General features: G+C 44.6%; 1 protein-coding gene across 3 annotated transcripts in view; it reads left to right on the top strand.

Moving 5' to 3' along the window:
* MYORG (myogenesis regulating glycosidase) overlaps positions 1-21,275 on the top strand; it is a 38,835-nt gene extending 17,560 nt beyond the window's left edge. For all 3 annotated transcript variants that reach the window (XM_089661898.1, XM_089661899.1, XM_089661900.1), the window contains exon 2: positions 8,999-21,275. In XM_089661898.1, the coding sequence (XP_089518024.1) occupies positions 9,076-11,100 (2,025 nt within the window). In that variant the 5' untranslated portion in view covers positions 8,999-9,075 and the 3' untranslated portion in view covers positions 11,101-21,275. The remainder of the gene's footprint in view (positions 1-8,998) is intronic.
* The last annotated feature ends 1,945 nt before the right edge of the window (positions 21,276-23,220 follow it).

Raw genomic sequence — 23,220 nt, 5'->3', positions numbered from 1 at the left:
TGAAGAGTCGCTACTGTTTGTTATATCTCTGTATAACGGGCCTGCGGACTGTGCTATATAGATCAATATTTCAATCATTATAGTGTATTTTGATAGAGTTTCCTTCTTCTCTGCACAAAGGACGGTGGTGGCAGTGTGAAGGGTTAGTTGTGTAATTAACCCGACCCAGTAACAAGCGCATTTAGGCTGCAGGCACCGATTGTAGACCATTAGCTGGGCAATCGCTGTGCAGGGTGCAGTTGGGTGTGGCCTTGTTACGCGCGTCACACCGCGGTTTTAGATCGGCCGGTCCTTCGGTCACGAGTTTGGTGAGAAGGTCTGGGGTCTGACGCTGCGGGCGTGACGTATTACTGTTAGTCGCGGTCGTGCGATTGTCGCATGTTGGTGGCGGCGATCGTGACAAAACTTTCTTTCTTTTATCTCGGGAAAGAAACTAAAAGGAAACTTTGTTTCTTTTAGCTGAGAAGGAAAGTGACAGCTAATTCTGTGAGCTATAGTGAAGAAAAAAAAAAGCCGGTAATTACATTTAAAAACCGGCACTGATATATACTGACAGCCAATCGCTGTATACACTCCTCCTCTCCTGCGGTTCCCCCAACCCCTCCTAACATCTGCAGTACACACAGTCACCTGTATCGGCTAAATTTTTCCTATCTGCAAAAATGCCAATAGGGCTATTTTTGGCCGATATGTTTTGGTGGTGAAATTTCGTTGCATCCCTAACAGTGTCTCAGGGACAGGAACCATAGTGTTGGTGAATATGAATATTTAAATACCTTTTCTGGTTATTTTTTTTTTTTTTTGCATACCTTATTTTTCTGGGTCCCTGTGCCACTCTATGCAGTGAAGGCAGATTATGGCTAGGGGGAGGGGCCGGCAGGGAGCTTTCACAGCCCCCTGCCTCAGTACTCCTCCTCTCTAGAGGCCTCAGTCCTGATGCAAGCAGTGGCTGGAGTTATGCAAATATCAAAATGCCTTGATGGGTGGGTCAGTCCGGAGGAATGGATGTGGCTAGGCCGGCTGTATTTGCATAGGGAACACCCACATGTGATGTCAAGCCTTCGTGATTGAAAGAACTGAAATCCAATGAATGAAAGGGGCGGGGCCAGGGACAGTCAGTCCATGGTACTGAGTCTGGGACACGCATCCCTTCTGTCCCGCTCCCCCTTCCCTTTTTCCCAGCTGTGATGACAGGGACAGACAGGTCGGAGAGGAAAGGGCTAGATGATGCCAGACGTCCTCCAGCAAGGAAATGAGGCGGGATCTATCTGCCTTGCTGCAGCTTCTAATGCACATTGTGAGAAGCTCATAGTGTGCATTGATATCAGTATAAGTCCAGGAGAAGAGCCGGTACACCTGTGCAAGACTGGAGAGAAGGCCGGAGGTCAGATCTAATATCCTTTTCTTTGTATAAATGTTTGCTCTTCTAATCAGCTGCTGTTTGAACTCCTCGTGAAGTGATTATTAGGAGGCTGAGGGCCTTCCTGTATGCGGTGCGCCATATGGCGGCCTCCTCCTCCTCCGCTGTGGTCGTCCTACTGACAATCTACATTTCATCCGCAGCCTTTGTCCTCTGGTCCCGGTCACAGATCCTGGCAGGAAAGTCATACAATGCTCTCCTATTGGACTCTGTATGAGGAGCGCATGGCTGAGATGGTCTCCAGGATCTTCTAGTTGGCTCCGTGTTGCCTCTAAAGTAGAAGTGGAGGCTAATGGGCGCATTAGAGGTGAAATATGTCGGGGTGAACGGTCTTTATGGCTAAGGGGAATTGAAACGTTCTCCAGCTAGTATCCAGGCAGCGCAGCCAGCACCTGACCTCCTTTTTCAATACTCCAGCTAAAGCAGTCGAGGTTGGTCAAGGCCCGCCCATGTCCTATGATTGGTGGATAGTAATGGAGCCGTGACGGTACCGGTTGACCTGCCAGAAAATTCCAGTGGGCTGCTAAGGGCTCTTCCACACTGGAGCACTTTTGCATCTTTCAAGCGCGTCAGTATGACTTCCCTTTAAATCCTGTGTGACTGTTCTCATTGCTGTGCTGCATTTTGAAAATTTCTGCCTGCTGCACTTTTCAAAAGCGAACCAAAATGCATCTTCCATGGTAAGTCAATGGAAATGCACCAAGGATACTGTTTTTTTTTGCTGCGTTTTTGGGGTCATGTTACTTTTTTATAAAAAAAAAAGAATGCTGGTTGTTAAGGAACTGGCACCCGCTGGGTCCTTAACAACCAGTGGATAGCTACAGATGCAATGCCTCCTCCGCCTTATCTCCATGGTGATCATTCCCAGATCCTCTCTCGTCATGTGGACCAGCTGGTCAGCTGCCCCCCTCTACACCTCTGACATTCACAGAGCCGCCTTAGCTGTTCCCGGCTGTCCCGCCCAATGTTCCCAGCTCCTCCCCTCTCTGTCCGGTGGTAGCAATGGCTGCGCTCTGTGTCTGATCTGCTTGGCCGCTTTATGCACCATCAGCCAGGATGGCTCCTGCCCAAGAGGCTGAGCAAAGAGGAAATGGGGGTGACCACCATAGAGGTAGGGTGGGGGGGGGGGAGGGGGATAACGTGGTATGTAGCTATCCACTGGTTGTTAAGGAGCCGGCACCCGCTGGGTCCTTAACAACCAGTGGATAGCTACAGATGCAATGCCTCCTCCGCCATATCTCCATGGTGATCATCCCCAGCTCCTTTCTCGTCATGTGGACCAGCTGGTCAGCTGCCCCCCTCTCCACCTCTCACATTCACAGAGCCGCCTGAGCTGTTCCCGGATGTCCCGCCCAGTCTTCCCAGCTCCTCCCCTCTCTGTCCGATGTCTGCATCTGATCTGCCTGGCTGCTTTATGCACCACCAGCCGGAATGGCTCCTGCCCAAGAGGCTGAGCAAAGAGGAATTGGGGGTGACCCCCATAGAGGTGGGGGGGTAACGTATTATGTAGCTATCCACTGGTTGTTAAGGAGCTGGCATCCGTCAGGTCCTTAACAACCAGTGGATATCTACAGATGCAATGCCTCCACCGTCATATCTTCATGGTGATCATTCCCAGCTCATCTCTCTTCATGTGGACCAGCTGGTCAGCTGCCCCCCTGTCCACCTCTCACATTCACAGAGCCACCCGAGCTGTTCCCGGCTGTCCCGCCCAGTCTTCCCAGCTCCTCCCCTCTCTGGTGGTAGCAATGGCTGCGCTCTGCGTCTGATCTGCCTGGCCGCTTTATGCGCCACCGGCCGGAATGGCTCCTGCCGAAGAGGCTGAACATAGAGGAATTGGGGGTGTCCACCATGGAGGTAGAGGGGGGGATATTATGTAGCGATTCACTGGTTGTTAAGGAGCCGGCATCTGCTGGCATCCTTAGCAACCAGTGACCAGCTGCAAAAAAACGCATGTAAGCTACATATGCATCGCATTACGTTTTAACGCAACGCATTTAAAAATTCAATATGCATTTTTGAAACCACATATCGTGTTTTTGAAGCACCCCAATGTAAAAGGGCCATAACTTCCTGCCTGAGACGGCACCATCGCCTCTTCTGCACTGACATCCCAAACAGTGCTGTCAGCCCTTCACTGCTGGACTACAGAACACCTTCTCCTTTGGGTTGTGAAGGAGAGGGGTGCTCTGTATTCCTATAGGGGAGAATTGGGAGAGGGCTGACAACAATTTTTGGGATTTCAGTGCAGCAGAGTCAGGGTGGTCGGCTTAAACAGAAAACTAGGCCCTTACTGGATTTCTGGCAGATCAAAAGGTGTGTGTTGTGGTTTTTTTTTTTTTTTTTTTTGTACTTTGTATTTTTAAAGGGATAAAAATTTAAAATATGTCTGTATTGCCAAGTTGCAGTATACAGTGAGGAACAGAAGTATTTGAACCCCCTGCGATTTTGCAAGTTCTCCCACTTAAAAATCATGGAGGGGTCTGAAATTCACATTGTAGGACATTCCCACTCTGAGGACAGAATTAAAAAAAAAAATTCCGGAAATCACATTGTATGATTTGTAAAGAATGTATTTGTCTCGCACGGCTGAACAGAAGTATTTGAATACCTGAGAAACAGCAAGAATTCTGGCTCACAGACCTGTTACTGCGCCTTTACAAAGTCCCCCTCTACTCCACTCATTCATCTAACTTAGTAGCTCCTGTCTGAGCTCTTTAGAGACACCTGTCCACCCCACAGTCAGTCAGATGCCAACTACTACCATGGGCAAGACCAGAGAGCTGTCAAAAGACACCAGAGACAAAATTGTGGACCTCCACAAGGCTGGAAAGGGCTACGGGCAATTGCCAAGCAGCTTGGTGAAAATAGATCAACTGTTGAAGCAATTGTTAGAAAATGGAAGAGGCTAAAGACTACTGTCAGTCTCCCTCGGACTGGGGCTCCATGCAAGATGTCACCTCGTGGGGTATCACCGATGATAAGAAAGGTGAGGAATCAGCCCAGAACTACAAGGGAGGAGCTGGTCAATGACATGAAGAGAGCTGGGACCACAGTTTCACAGGTCACTGTCGGTAGAACACTACGCCGTCATGGTGTCAAATCATGCATTGCACGGAAGGTTCCCCTGCTCCAGTCATCACATGTCCAGGCCCGTCTGATGTTTGCCAATGACCATCTGGATGATGCAGAGGAGGCATGGGAGAAAGTCATGTGGTCAGAGGAGACCAAAGGAGAACTTTTTGGTCTAAACTTCACTCGCCGTGTTTGGAGGAAAAAGGATGAGTTGCATCCCAAGAACACCATCCCTACTGTGAAGCATGGGGGTGGTAACATCATGCTTTGGGGGTTCTTTTCTGCGAAGGGGACAGGACAACTGCACTGTATTAAGGAGAGGATGAATGGGGCCATTTATTGTGAGATTTTCAGCAACAACCTCCTTCCCTCAGTCAGAGCATTGAAGATGGGTCATGGCTGGGTCTTCCAACATGACAACGACCCGAAGCACACAGCCAGGAGAACCAAGGAGTGGCTCCGTAAGAAGCATATCAAGGTTCTGGAGTGGCCTAGCCAGTCTCCACACCTAAATCCAATAGAACATCTTTGGAGGGAGCTGAAACTCCGTGTTGCTCAGCGACAGCCCCGAAACCTGACAGATCTAGAGGAGATCGGTGTGGAGGAGTCGGCCAAAATCCCTGTTGCAGTGCAAACCTGGCCAAGGACTACAGGAAACGTCTGACCTCTGTAATTGCAAACAAAGGCTTCTGTACCAAATATTAACACGGATCTTCTCAGGGGTTCAAATACTTCTGTTCAGCCGTGCGAGACAAATACATTCTTTACAAATCATACAATGGGATTTCATGAATTCTGTCCTCAGAGTGGGAATCCCCTGCAATGTGAATGTCAGACCCTCCATGATGGAGAAGTGGGAGAACTTGCAAAATCGCAGGGGGTTCAAATACTTCTGTTCCTCACTGTATATATGTGTGTGTGTGTTGTTGTTGGTTTTTTTTTTTTGTCCAGACAGGCATTAAGACTTTATGTTCTGCTCTACATAAGATATATCTTTTGTAGCAACAGAAATGTCCTGGATGGAAGTCTCATCGTCATGCCTATCAGTGTGTCCTGTTCTCTGTAGGACATGTCTATGCCGTCCTTTGCTCCATCATCCTAGGTGCCATCTAAGGCTAGCTGTGAGGTCAGACAAGGCGCCCCTCTTTCCTCCACATCCGTCCGACAACGCTGACAGCAAGGAGATGGCTGCCTTGGCTGATGGCACTTTTCTATGTCTCCAATCACTTGCCCACTCACCTAGAACCATCAGCTGACCAGCCCTCCTCTTCTGTGTTCCTCCTTGCCTCAGGGACCTGCTTGGAGTCAGAGAAAAGAGCCTCCTGTGGAAGCAGCCATCTCCTTGGTAGCTGCGTTTTTGGACGGTTATGGAGGGAGGAGGGGTGCCCTGTCTGCCTTCATAGTTAGCTTTGGACAGCAGCTAGGAAGATGGGACAAAGTCCCCGGGAAACAGAAGACATAAAAACAAAATACGACAACTTCTTTCACCCTGTGAAACTTCAGCTGTAGGATAAGGTCGGTGTGGTGCTGCTCCTTCATTCACTGTCCAGTCATAGGCTGGGGCGGTTCTTGACCAACCTGTGTTGCTTTGGCTTCAAGTGATTGTAAAGGCAAACATTTAATTTTTTTAAAAAATAATAAACATGCCCTACTTTCCCTGCTCTGTGTAATGGTTTTGCACAGAGCAGCCTGAATCTTCCTCTTCCTGGCTCCTCCCGCGTTTTGAGCGCTCCCATAGCAAGCGGTTTGCTATGGGGGCACTCGTGCATGCTCGCTTCTGAGCCCCATTCTATGTGTTCATAAGGCACCCAAAGCTCACCTCAGCCCCACCCCCTACTCCCTCCTCACTGGCTGTGATGGACAGCAGTGAAGGCCAACGGCTCCAACTGCTGTGTCTAAGCCAATAAGGAGGGAGAGAGTCGGCTGCTCTCGTACACATCACTGGATCGAGATCAGGCTCAGATGAATATTGAGGGAGCTGCACACTAAAGGTTTTTTTTTTTACCTTCATACATCAATACCTTCAACCTTTTGTACCGCTCTGTCTGACGGGGTTGTGTGGATTCCAACACTGGCTGGACAAGGTTTCATTTTATTGGCTGTTAATATATATTTTGGCTGTATATGTAGCCTATTGCATACTCTTCCACTATACCCTCATCGGTCACTTTATTAGGTCCAGCTTGCTAGTACCGGGTTGGACCCCTCTTTGCCTTCAGAACTGCCTTCATTCTTTGTGCCATAGATTCAACAAGGTGTTGGAAACATTCCTCAGAGATTTTTCTCCATATTGACATGAGTTAATGTTCCCCTTCCATCATCTGGAACTATCATCTGCCCATTCCACTCTGATGTCAGCAAGGCATTTTCCTCCACACAACTGCTTCTCACTGGATATTTTTTTCTTTTTCAGACCATTCTCTGTAAACCCTAGAGGTGGTTCTGCATGAAAATCCCAGGAGATCAGCAGTTTTTGAAATACTAAGACCAGTACGCCTGGCACCGACAACCACTCCATGTTCAATGTCACTTCAATCCCCTTTTTTTTCCCCCATTCTGATGGTTTGTTCGAACTTCAACAAGTCATCTTCACCATGTCTAGATGCCTAAATGCACTGAGTCGCTGAGATGTGATTGGCTGATTAGCAATTTATGTTACCAAGCAACTGAACAGTGGCCGGTGAATGTATAGGTGCAGGCCTTGTCTGGCAATAGAGCACATCGGGCATTTTCCCAGTGGGCCAGGACCTCATGTCCTAACAAGTGTTGGCTAAGGCAGGATTCATGGAGACTGGATACTCGTCGTGGCGCAGTCCTCAACTATCATGGGTCCCTCCTGTTTCCTCAGACAGCCGGTGGCCTCTGAATCCTTTGGTGTCTGCACATTGCGGCTCTCCCGTGGTGTCCCGGCTGGTTTTTCCAGCTTCCCCACAAGCAGTGCCCTGTCACTGCTGTCAGTAGATTCCCTTCTGACAATCCTTTCGGTCCATCCACCAGTTGAGTTTCCTGCGGTTGAGCGGGACCTGGCTCTCCACACTGATCCAACAGCTTTTGGTTGGTCCTGTGTAACTTGGCGGCTCCCCAGGTCGATCTGGTGGGGAGATCCAGGAGATCTATCCAGCCATCTCCCCAGGGATCCCTCTGCACAAGTGGAAGAGTAACTACTATTTATTGCATACAATTGGATCACTTCTCTGATTGGTTTGTTTTCCTAACCAAGTGGTTTATCTGAGTTTTAATCCAGATAATTTACAGTTGGACAATTTAATTAATCTATTATAATAATAATATTTTTTTTTTTTTTTTTTTTTTTTTTCAGCTTGACCTCCTTATAACGTTTTATAAATTTTTTGTGGAGGTGTGAGTGGGAGGTCTTTTGGGCTGTTTTTTTTTTTCTTTCTTTTAATGTGTCAGTGCTATTTTCCACTTTATGTAATGATCATCATCAGATTAGGTAGTGGCATGGTGATTAGTTTCTCTATTAATGCAGGGGTACCCAACCCCCCCAGGCCATGGACCCGTACCTGTCTGTGTCCTGTAGTTGACCAGGTCGCACAGTGGAAGGTAAGCAACGACTGCGATCCGGGCAGGGCTAACAGACTACTGTCGCCGCTCATCTCCCGCTGTTCAGCCATGCCTGTGTCTCCTCTCCCGGCTCTCCCGCCCCACCAACAATGTCATCCAATTGGCAGAGCCGGGGGGAGGAGGAGCTGGAGATCTGCACAGAGAGCGGGATTCTTTTCATATTAAGCGGGTAATTGCCTACTTGTTAATATGGTCCAGATCTGCAACTCTTCTTGCCCCCTGCCCTGCTGATAGGATGACATCGTTGGTGGGGCGGGAGAGCCGGGAGAGGAGACACAGACTGAGTCCTGCCTCTGCCCTGCTGAAGATAGGACTGCGCAGGGGCAGCAAAGAGTAAAAGGGGTGCTGTGTTTAGAGTGAAAAGGGGGGGGGGCATGACTGCAAGGGGAACTGTGATGGGGGGCTGTGATTGCTAGGGGCACTGCATTGTAAAGGGGCACTGATATTTTTTAATTTATATCACAGTGCCCCTGTACATTACAGTGCGGAGCACCAACTCTGTGAATTTCCCATCGCCAACCGCCCCAGCCCCTGGAAAAATTGGCTGCTCAGTCTAAAATGCTCTGGCCTATTTTTTTTTTTTCTTTGTTCCAGTCCGGGCCTGTATACATGTACAGGACCAACTGGAAGAGCCTGAGACCATCTCACCCATGTGCTCCTCATACAATGGTTGTTAATAGTTGAGTTCTAAAAATTTCCTGCCAGGATCTGAGACCATGATGTACCTGATGTGAGGACAAAGGCTTCAGATGGAATGTAGATAGTCAGTAGAACTATTGTAAGGTAGACATTGCCGTTCCAGGCGGTACCACTACATATGTCCACAGGTGTGGACCCGTATGCAAACACACATACAACGAAGGTGAAAATAACTGTGTTGGCCTTTTTTCAAATAATTTTTTTTTGTTCTTTTTCTAGACATGAAGGAGCCCCAACTGGAGTGAGAGATCTGACCATTTTCAAGGAATAGCCATCTGTGACCTTCATCCGCCATCATGTACACTTTCATGCCGGAAAACATTACGCCAGTCAAGCAGAAGGTTCCTAAAGAGCAGAAGCCTCTAATCGGCGCTGTACTACTGGGCATCGTCCTGGTCATCTGTGCAATAGTGTCTTGGTGCTATTACTCCATCTCTCTCCGGAAAGCCGACCGCCTGAAGACAGAGCTGCTGTATCTAAAGAAGGATGGGTTCATCATACAAAACCACCAGGGGAGGGTGGTTTTCAGAATGGCTTTCCAGTCTGGAGTCCTGGATTTAGATTCCTGCACAAAAGAGGGGGCAATATTGTCCTGTTCCAGGTCAGAAAAGGGACCCCTAAAATTCTTTGTTCAGACGGTCATCAAGGATAAAGACACTGTTATGTGTTACCGGGTGCGCTGGGAGGAGTTTGTTGCAGATACAGCGGTCCAGCATACCATGTATTGGGATGATGCTTACTGGTATGGAGGTGCTGAGATGCGCACGCAAAACTGGCCGATCAAATTATCTGGATACCAAGAACCCAGACCGTTTATTACTGGTGATGTTTATTCTTTTAAAGATAGCTTTGGTGGAATCCTGGAAAGTTACTGGCTGTCGTCCAATGCAACGGCCATTAAAATTAATGCCTCTGTCCCTTTCCACCTTGGTTGGAATAGCACAGAGAAGGTTTTCTTTTTTGAAGCAAGGTATACCGATTCCCCTTACAAACCTCTTCCAGGTAAACCACCATTCCCTGAACTCAGCTACCGAGTGTGCGTGGGGTCAGACGTGACTTCCATCCACAAGTACATGGTGAGAAGGTACTTCAATAAGCCCAGCCGGATACCTTCAGAAAGTGCCTTCAAGTTTCCGATATGGTCAACATGGGCATTGTATAAAACCCACATCAATCAGGAGAAGCTGCTTAACTTCACCGAGAGCATAAAGAAATACAACTTTAATTATAGCCACATAGAGATAGACGATATGTACACCAAGTATTATGGTGATTTCGACTTTGATCCGGTGAAGTTTCCGAATGCAACGGCAATGTTCAAAAAGTTAAAGGAAGATGGGTTCAAAGTGACCCTTTGGATTCACCCTTTCATCAACTATAACTCTCCCAATTTTGGAGTTGCTATAGAGAAGGGGCTGTTTGTGAAGGAGCCTACAGGTCAGTTGCCCGCCATGGTTCAGTGGTGGAATGGGATTGGTGCTATTCTTGATTTCACAAACCCCAGCACAAAGGAATGGTTTCAGAATAACCTCAGACAGCTGAGAACAAAGTATGGAATATCATCGTTCAAGTTTGATGCTGGGGAAACCAGCTATCTTCCGAAACAGTTCAGCACCTTTCAACCTTTGGCAGATCCCAACATGTACAGTAGGCGGTACACGGAGATGGCTGACCAGTTTTATGACCTTGCTGAGCTTAGAGTTGGTTATCAGTCTCAAAACATATCGTGTTTCTTCAGGATCATTGACCGAGATTCAGATTGGGGGTACGAGCTTGGGTTAAAGTCTCTCATACCTACTGTCCTTACCATCAGCATGCTTGGATATCCTTTCATCCTTCCGGATATGATTGGTGGGAATGCCTACAGCAATTTTACAAAGGATATGAAGGAGCTTTATATCCGGTGGTTGGAGTTGTCAGCATTTATGCCCTCAATGCAGTTCTCCGTGCCTCCATGGCTCTTTGATAAAGAAGTGATTGAAATTGCCCAAAAGTTCACCAGAATCCACGAATCTCTAGTGGCCCCTCTTTTGCTGGAACTTGCTGGGGAGGTTACTGACACTGGCGACCCCATCATACGACCCATCTGGTGGATTGCTCCAAATGATGAAGCTGCCCACAAAATTGATTCCCAGTTTCTGATCGGAGACACCTTAATGGTGGCTCCTGTTCTGGAGCCGGGAAAGCAGGAACGTGACGTCTACCTTCCCTTCGGCAAGTGGCGTAGTTACAAGGGAGAACTCTATCAAAGGACACCCATACTTCTGACGGATTATCCTGTAGACTTAGACGAAGTGGCCTATTTCACTTGGGTGTCTTAAATATAATCAGAGGTAATTAAAAAAAAAAAAAAAAAAAAAAGGAAAATTCAGCATCTCACTTAGCCATAGCACCAGCATATCATTGTACAAGTAAATGGGTACTAATGTAATATTGAAGGAATTTCCGTCAACTAACGTCATTGGGCCATGATGTCACCATATCTCTGTGTCTTCACAAATTACGTTTATGGTCAAGGAAGGAAGACTCTGATCTAGGAACAAAAAGGTTATAATCTCCTTCAGACATCAAAAACGAAACTAGATGGAATCCAAGCATTATGCTCCATTTTGTTTTACCAGTCTGATCTGCTAGACACATCGGTAAAGGGTTAAAGTCCAGTGTTATCGTGCTTGCCTTAGATTGAATACGAGGACACTAATTATGACGCACTTTATCTGTCCTGCTAAGTTCAGAAAATGCTTGATGTGAAAAAGGGAATCTAATTTTTTTTATATGTGTTTTTTTTTTTCCTTTCAACATTTAATGCTGGTGCTCACCTGGTGCCCCTACTGAGGAGGTGCCATATTGCTTCATGGTGATCCAGCTGCCCTGCTGGCCAGTTGGCCTGGGCAGCCAAGAGAACCTATAATTATACAGGATGCGTGTGTCACCTTTTTTGCTACGATTCATCTCCTCAAACTTGAGAATTGTAAAAATTTGTGTTTTCTGTTGTAATTTTTTGGTTTTGCTCCCCACACGTTCAGAGACGTATCAGAGCTCTACGGGAGAGATCACGTTTTTGAGTATCCGTCCCTAATTAGTGGTAGACTAAAGGCTGGTTGTAGCTCCACTTTTGGAAGATTGTTGGGAGCTTTAGACTTTTCATTAGTGTAGGTGATGGCTCATAAAGAACAGAATTGCAGGTTTTCTGAAACAGAGTAGAAATTGTCCTGATGTGTATTTTTGATAATGGTACATATGGCAGGTTTTGCTATTTGGCTTTATTTTATCTCTAAAAAGTGGCCTTGAGTGACCAGCAACTTCATAGCAAATACCAGGACATCTTGCAGAACACGGATATAATCAGTAACTTTGTAGATCCTGGGGAGGGAACTAGGAAATGTCCCATCCCCCTTGTTTTTATCATTTTAGACATGGCTATACAAAGGTGTCAGGAGGTGGGTGCCTTATATTATTTTTTACAAATATTTTTTTTTTTTTTAAAGTGGTTTGAAACCCAACAGAACTTTCAATTTAAATCCACTAATGCCAAACCAGAATGCAGCAGTGCTTTTCCAGTACCTTGGTTACTATTCAAGTCTTGTGAGCAAAAAGAGTCTGAAAAATGTAGTGTGAACCAACAGCAAAAAGTAGTATGAACCAACAGCAAAAAGTAGTATAAACCAGCAACAAAAAGTAGCAAATTGGCTCAAATTTGTGCCAACATAAATATATAAATAGCCCATAAAGTGATTGGTTCAACACACAGTGCAAATAGTCCATACAGTGACTGGCGTCAACACAAAGCCATTGCAAGTGATCGTTAAAGTGACTTATGCTCAGTGCCTCCTCCAAAATGGCCGCCTGTGTTTCCACCACTCTGCCCCCCCCCCACCAGGGGTCTCGCTCATCAATATTTGTTGACTCCTTGTTTGATCCAAGAAGGTCAATAGCTGCTTAGGATATAAACCTCCATGTCACATCTGGAAGTCCCGCCTCTACGCGTTTCATCACATCCAGGACGTGATCGCTCTTCCTGATAGTACATATGTTCTTTTTGTTGTTGGTTCATGCTAAGATTTTCAGAGCATTTTTGGTCACACAAGAGGAATGTATTAAGCACATGGACACCTTAAATATTAGCAAAGGTATTGGAAACGTTCTGCTCCATTCTGGTCCGTATTCGGTCAATACGGTGTGCCAAGATATGAACGTGTTTTAGAGCAGCACATTTTTTTTTTTTTGTGAATTATTTTTCACATTTTCACCATTTGCGTGGTTGTTCATACTTGTCATTGAATTTAAATCCGCTAATTACCCTTCAGGTGTATCGGCACAAAAGGCTGTATTTTACAATTGTTTTGATCTAGAATACATAATTTTCACACAAGCTTCTCACAATTTTCTGTTGAATCATAGGTGTAAGTTGTGTGAATCTTAAGTGAAATGCTCCAAGGTTTTTCAGTTTACTTTCTTTTGAAAGCAGCCACACTCCGAGTAGAGAAGCCTGTCCCTCCCCTGCCAGCATGCTACATAGAAGGACCCTTGTTCTCTGTGTTGAAGCAGAGGGCAAGGGGCCAAGAACCCAAGAGGGTCCCTGCATAGGTTCAAACCCCCCCCCCATTGTATCAGATATATATATATCAGTGGGAGCAAGAGTCTTAGTCTTAGCTCTACCTCTGACACCGATGGGGTTGGTTTTGGATCTATTCAAAGAGGCCACTTTCACACAGGGGTCCTCTGCACAATGCTGGCAGGGGACAGGCTTTTCTGCTCTGCTTTCTCAAAACAAGTAATAAGACTTTGCATGCCTTTTATGCCCCTGGAATGACTTCAGTTGATTTTAAATTGAAAGTTTAGTTGGGTTTTACAGGTATACGCACATATATATATTTTTTTGCATGGTAGCCAAGGGGTCAGTCAGGTGTGAAAAGAGCTATGACCTCACATGGAGGTTTTCTTTTGATAGATCATGGGAATGCACATCTTTCTATCTTTTGATAGATCATGGGAATGTACATCTTTCTATCTTTTGATAGATCATGGGAATGCACATCTTTCTATCTCTTGATATGGGGATGCACATCCTCGACGTAGGTGTGTACTACTGTTATTCCCACTTGTGGAATTGTCTTGAGAAGGGATGAAGGGTATGGGACCCATTCTCACTTTTCAAAAACTGTGGGTTACATATGTCCTGTTTTACTCCATAGGGGGGCACTGTTCATGACAGGCACCAGAAATACAGAACATGGGACTGCCCTAACACTGTAGATCTAATTTGGAGGCTTGATTGGTTCACGGGGTGACTGAAAGTTATTGTGCTGCGTAAACAAGGGCTCATTTTCAACTTTCTAACATACTGTATGTCTTAGTCCATCTCCTTGTGGCCCAAACCACAATTTAAAGTCTTTGGATTACGCTACGATTCAACAGAAAATGTTGATATCAAATTGCCACTTGTGGAGCATGGAGCTGGTGATCCAGACGTTAGTCTTTTAAAAAACATACAGTGAAACTTTGTTCAGTTTGCAAAATTGTTTTAGAAGTTGACCCCAAAGTAAACCTGACACATCCTTTCATGCAAATGTAATAAATGGGGCAAAGAAAGATATTTGTTTCATTGCCACCAAGGCAGACCTTGGGTCCTTCCAGTAATGGAGTGAGGATGGTGAGGATTTGATGGGTGTCAAATCTCTGCCTCTTCTGTTCTTGACCCCAAAGTAAACCTGACAGATCCTTTCATGGCAAATGTAGTAAACGGGGCAAAGAAAGATAATTGTTTAATTGCCACCAAGGCAGACCTTGAGTCCTTCCAGTAATGGAGTGAGGATGGTGAGGATTTGATGGGTGTCAAATCTCTGCCTCTTCTGTTCTTGACCCAAAAGTAAACCTGACAGATCCTTTCATGGCAAATGTAGTAAACGGGGCAAAGAAAGATAATTGTTTCATTGCCACCACAGCAGATCTTGAATCCTTCCAGTAGTGGAGCTAGGATGGTGAGGATTTAATGGAGGTCATATCTCTGCCTCTTGTATTCTAGGACCCTGGTGCCCAAATGGTACTGACTGTGTGGCCCTTAGGCCCCAGCAGTGTATTCCTAGGGTGCTTATGCAGGGCCAGTGAGGGAGATTTATTCTTTTTATAATGACTCTTGAAGAGAAGAATATTATTTTAAGAAAGCTATATAGGGTGTGTGTCTTGTAAAGGGCCTGTGAGGTCGAGGCATCTTTAACAGTCTGTTGCTGGGGTCTCCAAATTTTCTAAATTAAATGCCAGTTTACTGTATCCAGGAGTAGTAGAAAATGTCCTGGTGTCAGTGGGAGTAATCATTGGTGTCATTGGAAGGAATAGTGGCACATCATTGGTGTCCATGAGAGGACTAGTGCCCCATAATTATCAGTAGGAGGAATAGAGTGGCAGGAACTATGCCCATCTGTTGGTGACCGTGGTGGGGAATAATCCCCCAAGGGCCAGATAAAAGCAAGCAAAGGGCTGAATTTAGGAGACCACTGGTCTGTTGTTACATATGCCCAATTTCTGAGAATCTCCTGCAACATGTCCCTAGTCTCCAAACATGCCTGTACTATGTCCATAGTCTCTGACCATCTCCTGCAATGTGGCCCCTGTCTATGATTATCTATAGTAGAATGTTTTACAGTCTCTGGCTGTTTTACAGCATTACAAGCAATAAAAAAATTGTTGGTAATGTCAGGGGTCATACTAAAGGTCTCCCCACACTAAAGAAGACCCCTCACATTGTACCGGCTGGATTCGTTCTTTTAATTGATAAGCTGTAGAAGGAATGCTTAACATGATTGTGACCTTTTAGATTCATTGCAGCCCTCTCTCTCCCTTTCGGTTCCTTGGACATTAACCTCGCCCACGGTCCAAATTACATCCGCCCACTTGCTGAGAGGGTGGGCCCAACTCACACTGACTTTATGGGTTGGGCACACCCAGACCCTACCTCTAAATATGTGAGGAATGCTTACCTGCACCCCTGTTCCCTGCAGTATCTCATTTAACGTTGATGCTGGGATCCCAGGACATAGCCTAGAACACAGCATTGGTGGAACACTGGGCCAAGACACAGGACTGTCCTGGCAAATCTGGCGATGTGCTTATCACCACTGATTACCATTCTTTATTTTACTTCATTGTGGCATTTTCTGATGCCAAACTTTTATAAAATGGGGAAAACTAGGCGCGGTTTAAAAATTAAATGACTTGATTCACCATTCAAGTACACACTCGCCTTCAGTGAGCCTGTCAAAAGTTGAAGGAACCATCATCAGCTAACTTGAGTCTTTTTTACAACCTTGTCATAGGATTATCAGATCAGTCTGAAGGGTTTTGTATCAGATAAAGCCCTTAGTAGCTGGTCTCCACAACATACAACCTTCACATAGGATCATTACGAAGAAAAGTCTGAAGGATTTTCTACCAGATAAAGTCCTTACATGTAGCTGGTCCCCAGTAAACAACCTATACATAGGATCATCACAGGGAAGACCAGTCTGAATAGTTTTTCACTAGATAAAGTCCTTAGTCATAACTGATCCCCCAACAAATAACCTATTCATAGGAACAGCACTAAAAGGACCAGTTTGAAGGGTTTTGTACCAGAGCAGATCCCTAGTTGTAGCTGGTCTTCTCCACAAAAAAACTAACTTCTGGGATCAGCACAAAAAGAACCAGTCTTTAGTGATTTGTATCAGAGCACGTCCTTAGCCGTAGCAAACAACTTCATATATGATGATCACTGAGAAGGTTCTTTGCCAGAATGTTCTCCTAGTCATAGATGGTCCTCGCAACAAACAACCTCTACATGGGATTAGCACAAAAAGTGTTTTTAACCAGAACAGGTCCTTAGTCGTAATTGTTATCCCACAACAGCTTTTCCATAGGATCTCCTCAAAAAGAGCCAGTTTGCTCTGCTTAGTACCAGAACCAGTCCTTAGTCATAGCTGGTCTCCACAACAAAAACCCCCACACAGGCTCAGCACAAAGAGGACCAGTTTGAAGTCTTTGGTCCACTCCAGGTTCTTCACCATAGCTTGTCCTCCACAATGAACAACATATACACCTGGACTCCACACATGCACAATGGGTTTCTTTTGTTACTTGATGTGTAGTGTGATGTGTATGGTGACTTTTTATCTTTGTACATATGTAAGGAGAACCAGCTACAACCAAGGCTCCATTTCAGTCCAAACCCTATCAGCCTGGTTGTCTTGGTGCTGATATTATGGTGACCAGTAAAACTTTGAAAAGATTTTCAGTGTCAGAATCTTGCTGATGACTATCCCCTAGATCTTCATTATCCATCCCTTAGAGAGCAATTTTTACATTTTCCCTAAGGATGCTCCTCAGTGAACAGAGCGTAAAACAAGAGATTTGGCTCTCTAGACATTGCACTCACCCCATAGTAATTCCCAAAGTAACACACTGGGAACCATCTGGGTTACACCACAGAGGATTGTATTAGGTGATTAATGTTTGTGCCAAATAGTTTATATATTGATGTATTCTCCCTGTAGGAGGTAATCAGCTCCTCCTAATACAGGAATTTTATCTTGCCTTGTTGAACCAGTATTAACCCCTTAGTCCTCTTTCCATGATGGCTGTGGTGCCCCACATGCCACTGGCTGTATTTAATGTCGTTCTTAAGGCTTCTGATATCTGAGCATGCTGGCTATGAATTATTATTATTTCAGTTACTTGTATAGAGCCATCAATTTACGCAGCGCTTTACATATATTGTACATTCAAGTCAGTCCCTAACCCTCAAGGGTTGTACAATCTAAGGTCCTTAATTTACATTCATATACTAGGGCCAATTTAAACCAGATCCAATTAACCTACCAGCATGTCTTTGGAGCGTGGGAGGAAACCCACACAGGCACAGGGGGAACATGCAAACTCCAGGCAGGTGCTACCATGTTTGGGATTCAAACCAACAACCCTAGTACTGCCAGGCAGAAGTGCTAACCATTTAGCCACTGTGCTGCCCTATAAAATCATCGATCACCATTAGACACAATATTTGTTTCTGTGTCTGATTTATTTTTGCAATTTTATGCCCTAAAAACAGAGGAGGGTCTGTGGTCTGTCAAATGGAAGCTGAAGGAAATGCTCAGAGGTGGCATAAAACCTGGAAACATTTTATTTTTCCCATTGTAGAAAATGTTAATGTCATAATAATTTCTAAAGGGAAAATAGTAATCAGATATCAGTTGTCATTTTCCAGTGCAGGCTGACTAATGCCAGGGCCCATGTGGTTGCAGCATTTATTGTCCCCACTGTCTGTCCTCCACCATTGAGACGAAGGGTGGCCTCTTCTACTATGTTCGCCAATAGATGGACACAGATTTGCCATCTTCTTTTGGAGAAGGCATGACGGAGTGTTCTCTTTTATATAGAAGGCAATTAGTGATCACTGAACGCTTCCAACATGTTACAGCTACATCCAATAACAGACTATCATGTTCTCAGACTCATCACACCCTAAACGTTACCTTCTCGTATCTGTTGTATCACCTACATTCATCCGGCTGTGAACGACCACCTGTAACAGAACAGGATCAGACAAAAGAGGAACCAAGGTCATACAAACAGAACTCTCATTTGTTGTTTTATTGTTAAGCATTCTGCAATATGTTTCTATAACAGGTGGAGGCCTGAGGCTTGGAACATGTATTGGAGGTTGACTCTGGCTGGTATATACAATCTCCACCCATCCCTTGTTATGTTTTGAACCAGTAGTTGTGTTTACTAGAATTCTATGTTTATGCTTTTGCACTAGGGTGGGATTAGCTTTGATTGTACAGAACATAAGAATAACCGATGGTTTATCAATCTGCTTTCTGCTCAAGCTTCTCTTCGGTATAATGTGCAATGTATGGCCCTCTATGCCCCTGTGAATGAGGCCTTGGGAACTATGAGTAGAGAGGACCGTGCTTTCCTTTCCTAGATATGTCTCTCTGAAGAGTGACCGGGCTTAGCGGTATGGTTGGCTCAATGTTTCCTGAATGAGTACTCTTTAGTCCCCCCCCCAAAACTGACCTTGGCATTAGATGGGTAATTGATGCAATGTGTGGGTAATAAATGGGCACTTGTCCAGTCTGCCTCCGTCCGACCTTTCTTACCTTTGCTCCAGGCCTCCCTTCCAGCAGCAAGCGGTAGTTTCTGATGTCCATATACACCCAACAGAGGAAGGAGCTAGAGAAGATCCTAGCCCTCACCACCTCTACAGCCCTGGCTTGCCATGTCAGCCACTTCATGGTTAAAGTTAAAATAGGGATGAGCAAACAGGGCAAAGTTCAGTTCGCATTCAGCAAACCCGATGAGAAGTTTAACCCGGACCATAGGTCTGAACCCTATTGAAGTCTATGGGGGCAAAAACCTGCTGTTTTTTATCCTTGCCTTTTTATCTGCCAATTTGCAAGCTTTGGTCTCTGCAATGGCCATTTCTATTCACAAATTAGCATTAATGGGAAGTAAAGAGAATGTAGACAAGGAGCAATGAGCTAATGATAGCACTGTATCCTATACCCTACTGCACTCTCTACAGCTGACTTTATCAACCTTTTTACCCAGAGGAACTCTTGAAATTTTCAAGTCTCGGGGAACCCCAGCTGAGTTTTGTCCATCGGGGGTCATTAGGAAAATTCCCCTTCAATTGGTGGAGAGTGGGAAGAATACTCCCCTTTAAAGTGGTGGTTAGAACACCACCCTTACAGGTAGTTAACAAGATCATTGGTGTCATGCATCTGGCATTGGCTCCAGAACATGAAGACACCATCAAATAATAGGTCATTCAGCCACAGCTCGAGGAACCCCTAGAAACTTTGGAGGAACCTTAGGGTTTTACGGAGCCTTGGTTGAGAATAACTGTATTCAGCAAACCCGATGAGAAGTTTAACCTGGACCATAGTTCCGAACCCTACTGAAGTCTATGGGGGCAAAAACTTGCTTTTTTTTATCCTTGCCTTTTTATCTGCCAATTTGCAAGCTTTGGTCTCTGCAATGGTCATTTCTATTCACAAATTAGCATTAATGGGAAGTAAAGAGAATGTAGACAAGGAGCAATGAGCTAATGATATCACTGTATCCTATACCCCACTGCACTCTCTACAGCTGACTTTCTCAACCTTTTTACCCAGAGGAACTCTTGAAATTTTCAGATCTCGGGGAACCCCAGCTGAGTTTTGTCCATTGGGGGTCATTAGGAAAATTCCCCTTCAATTGGTGGAGAGTGGGAAGAATACTCCCCTTTAAAGTGGTGGTTAGAACACCACCCTTACAGGTAGTTAACAAGATCATTGGTGTCATGCATCTGGCATTGGCTCCAGAACATTGAAGACACCATCAAATAATAGGTCATTCAGCCACAGCTCGAGGAACCCCTAGAAACTTTGGAGGAACCTTAGGGTTTTACGGAGCCTTGGTTGAGAATAACTGCTCTAGAGTTTATGGAAAGCTGTATCTGGGAAAGGACAACATGGTGTTAATCAACACCTTATACTTACCTCCTGTTGTCCTTTCCATAGATATTTCCTGGAGATCTCCTTTTAAAGGGTCCAACTGAAATGGATTGATTGGCAGATGCTGGATGAATAATCTACTTGATAAATTCTAGCTCTTAGGAACTCCATTGGTGAGGTCTCTATGTTGAGTTGCCAGGTCAGCGGTGGTCATGATGTATTCATGGAAAATCCAGTAGAACAAGGAGGATCACCTTAGAGTGGTGTTAGTCTTTTAGGATGAGCTGAACCTATAAAGAGACCCCCCCCCCCATTGCTGAAGCCCCCAAGCCATGGAAATGGACAGGTGTACCAGCGCTGTAGACTAGACACCTATGACTGAAAGGTCCATGTTAGATATACTGACCCTGACAATAATAGAATGTTGGCAGCTCCAGCCCAGGTTATGGTCCCATGATTACCTGATAAGAATATGATTGTATGGGTGACACCAGCAGACAACCATGGTAAAGGGCTCTTTTATGGGTGACACAAACTGATGACGACGGTCCTTGTAGCTGAGCCGTATCCAGATGTTGCTGCTCCCACTCCATGTTAAAAAAGACGCAGTGACTAATGTGAATGTGAATAACCAAAGGAAAAATCTAATTTTGTTGAACGTTATAAGCTAAAAACATGTTTTCTACTGATATATATTTTTTAATACAGATATTATGGGTATAGCTTAGATTATTTTTGGAAAGAGGGATAAAAATGACCACATCTAATTCTGTCCTGAGTGATGCGTGTACTAAAAGGCGTGTTTACAAATGGTTATCCATAGAGGAAAATAAAATGAAGATGTAGAAGCTGTCTCACACGGGAAACCTCCCGCCATCAAAGCGAACAAAGTATTAATGTGTCCGATTTTTTTTGTTTTTAAAAGGGAATTTATCATTACAATGTGACTGTGTGATGTGCCTTTAACTATATATCCATGTCATCGAGAATGTTGGGATACAAAATAAAAGACGCGCATTTCTAAATGTGGTGTTGGGATGAAATTCTTGTGTACGGATCCGTGTGTCTATAGTTACAGCTGAAGTTTAATTAAAAGAAAAGGACCACCCGCGCTGTTTATGTGAATCTAAACGTCTAAGCAGCTAACATCCAAAACATCCCCTCAAGATGAACTCCGGCTATATTAAATATTTATGATGCAACGCTAGCACATATAATTAATATTACATAATGCAATCAAGAAATAACAAATACAATTGGTTATAGTAAATTTCTTAGTGCAATCTGTGCAAAAACCACACACAAGAAAAGGTTCAATAGAACCTAAGAACAAGTGATAAAAAATTATTATGTTTCCTTCATGGGGATTATACCATAGTCGCAGGGGGGGCTAACCTGTGGCTCTCCAGCTGTTGTGGAACTACATTTCCCATGAGGCATTGCAAAGATGGGAAGTTACAAGCATGACTCTACAGGTCTCATGAGACATTGCAAAGCATGATGGAACTTGTAGTCCTGCAGCAGCTGGAGAGCCGCAGGTTGGCCACCCCTGCCATAGTGCTTCCCTAAATCGGGACCATTATATAAGTCGCATGTGTAATTAAAACTAACAGTTCTTTCTGGTTTCCATCAATAACTCAATTGTTGTATAGTAGTATCAATCATGCATTTTCAAACGTGATCCTGCGTTTGGTGAGAAGGTGAAGTGATATCCATCAATGGCAAGCATGCACGCTCACCTCCACTCTGCGACCCCCAAGGGGGCCACAACGCCTTATGGATCCCCTGGATCCCGCTAGTAATCAATGGTAGGTCAGGTATCACACTCCTTGTAAGTAACTCCTTCTCTCCCTCTTATGACCTCCATCCACAGTAGATTGGAATGCCTCCATAGCGTAAAACCACAAGTTTAACCATTAGTCGCCCGGCCAATGGCCGTTTGGCGGCCGCAAAAACGCTCCAGCATTCCAAGTGCACGCCATTTGGCATCCTCCCGCACATGCGCAGTTTGCGCTAATGCAGAGCGGCGCAGCAGCGCGATCTGTCACCGGCCGTGTACCTGGACATGGCCGATGACAGATCTGAGTATCGGCCCCCGTTGCTGGTACCATGTGACCTGCTGTGACCAATCACAGCAGGTCACATGACAGTTGTATACAATGGATGGCTTCATTCATGCCATTCATTGTATACTAGTGCCTAGCTGTGAATGGTCACAGCTAATCACATGCACATGTCATGTGATTAGCTGTGACCAAATCACAGCTAAGCACAAAAAAAGAAAAAAAAAAAAGCTGAATGAATCGATTTCATTCAGGTAAATGCTTGCTTATAGCAAAGTAATTCTTTGCTATAAGCAAATTGTGTAAAAAAAAAAAAAAATACTGATCACTTCCCCAAAGTAGTACAATGTTACTATGGTAACATTGTACTACTTTGGTCATAGTAAAATAAGAAAAAAAAATCTTAAAAAAAAATAAAAATTAATAAAAAATTAAAAATAATAAAAAAAATATATATATATATTTTTTTTCATACTGTCACCAGTCAGTGTCCCTGTTCACCGCCATGCCAGTTATATGATGACGCTGTACTGCAATGGTGACAGTATGTAAAAAAAAAAAAAGGGAAAATAATTTTTTTAATTTTTTCATTTTCCGAAAAATTATGACAAAAAAAATACAACTTCAAAAAACTCGCCATTCCTCTTATGAAGTACGTCGGACTGTCTACTCTGCAAAAAGGGGTCATTTGGGGGATATCTGTACTATTCTGACATTCTTGGACCTCAAGAAATTAGATTGGCTGTCAGTACTTCAGGATTGATCAATATTCAGATCTATACCATAGTTTGTGAACTCTATAACTTTCCTACAAACTAAATAATACATCCTAATTTGGGTTATTTCCACCAAAGACATGGAGCAGAATACATCTCGGCCTAAATTTATGAAGAACAATTATTTATTT

Source organism: Staurois parvus, unplaced genomic scaffold, assembly GCF_062004578.1.
Source record: "Staurois parvus isolate SC_StPar_1 unplaced genomic scaffold, SC_StPar_1.0 ptg001402l, whole genome shotgun sequence".
In the NCBI taxonomy this organism is placed as follows: domain Eukaryota; kingdom Metazoa; phylum Chordata; class Amphibia; order Anura; family Ranidae; genus Staurois; species Staurois parvus.
The sequence above is the reverse complement of the archived record's forward strand: the minus strand, read 5'-3'. Positions and strand labels throughout refer to the sequence as shown.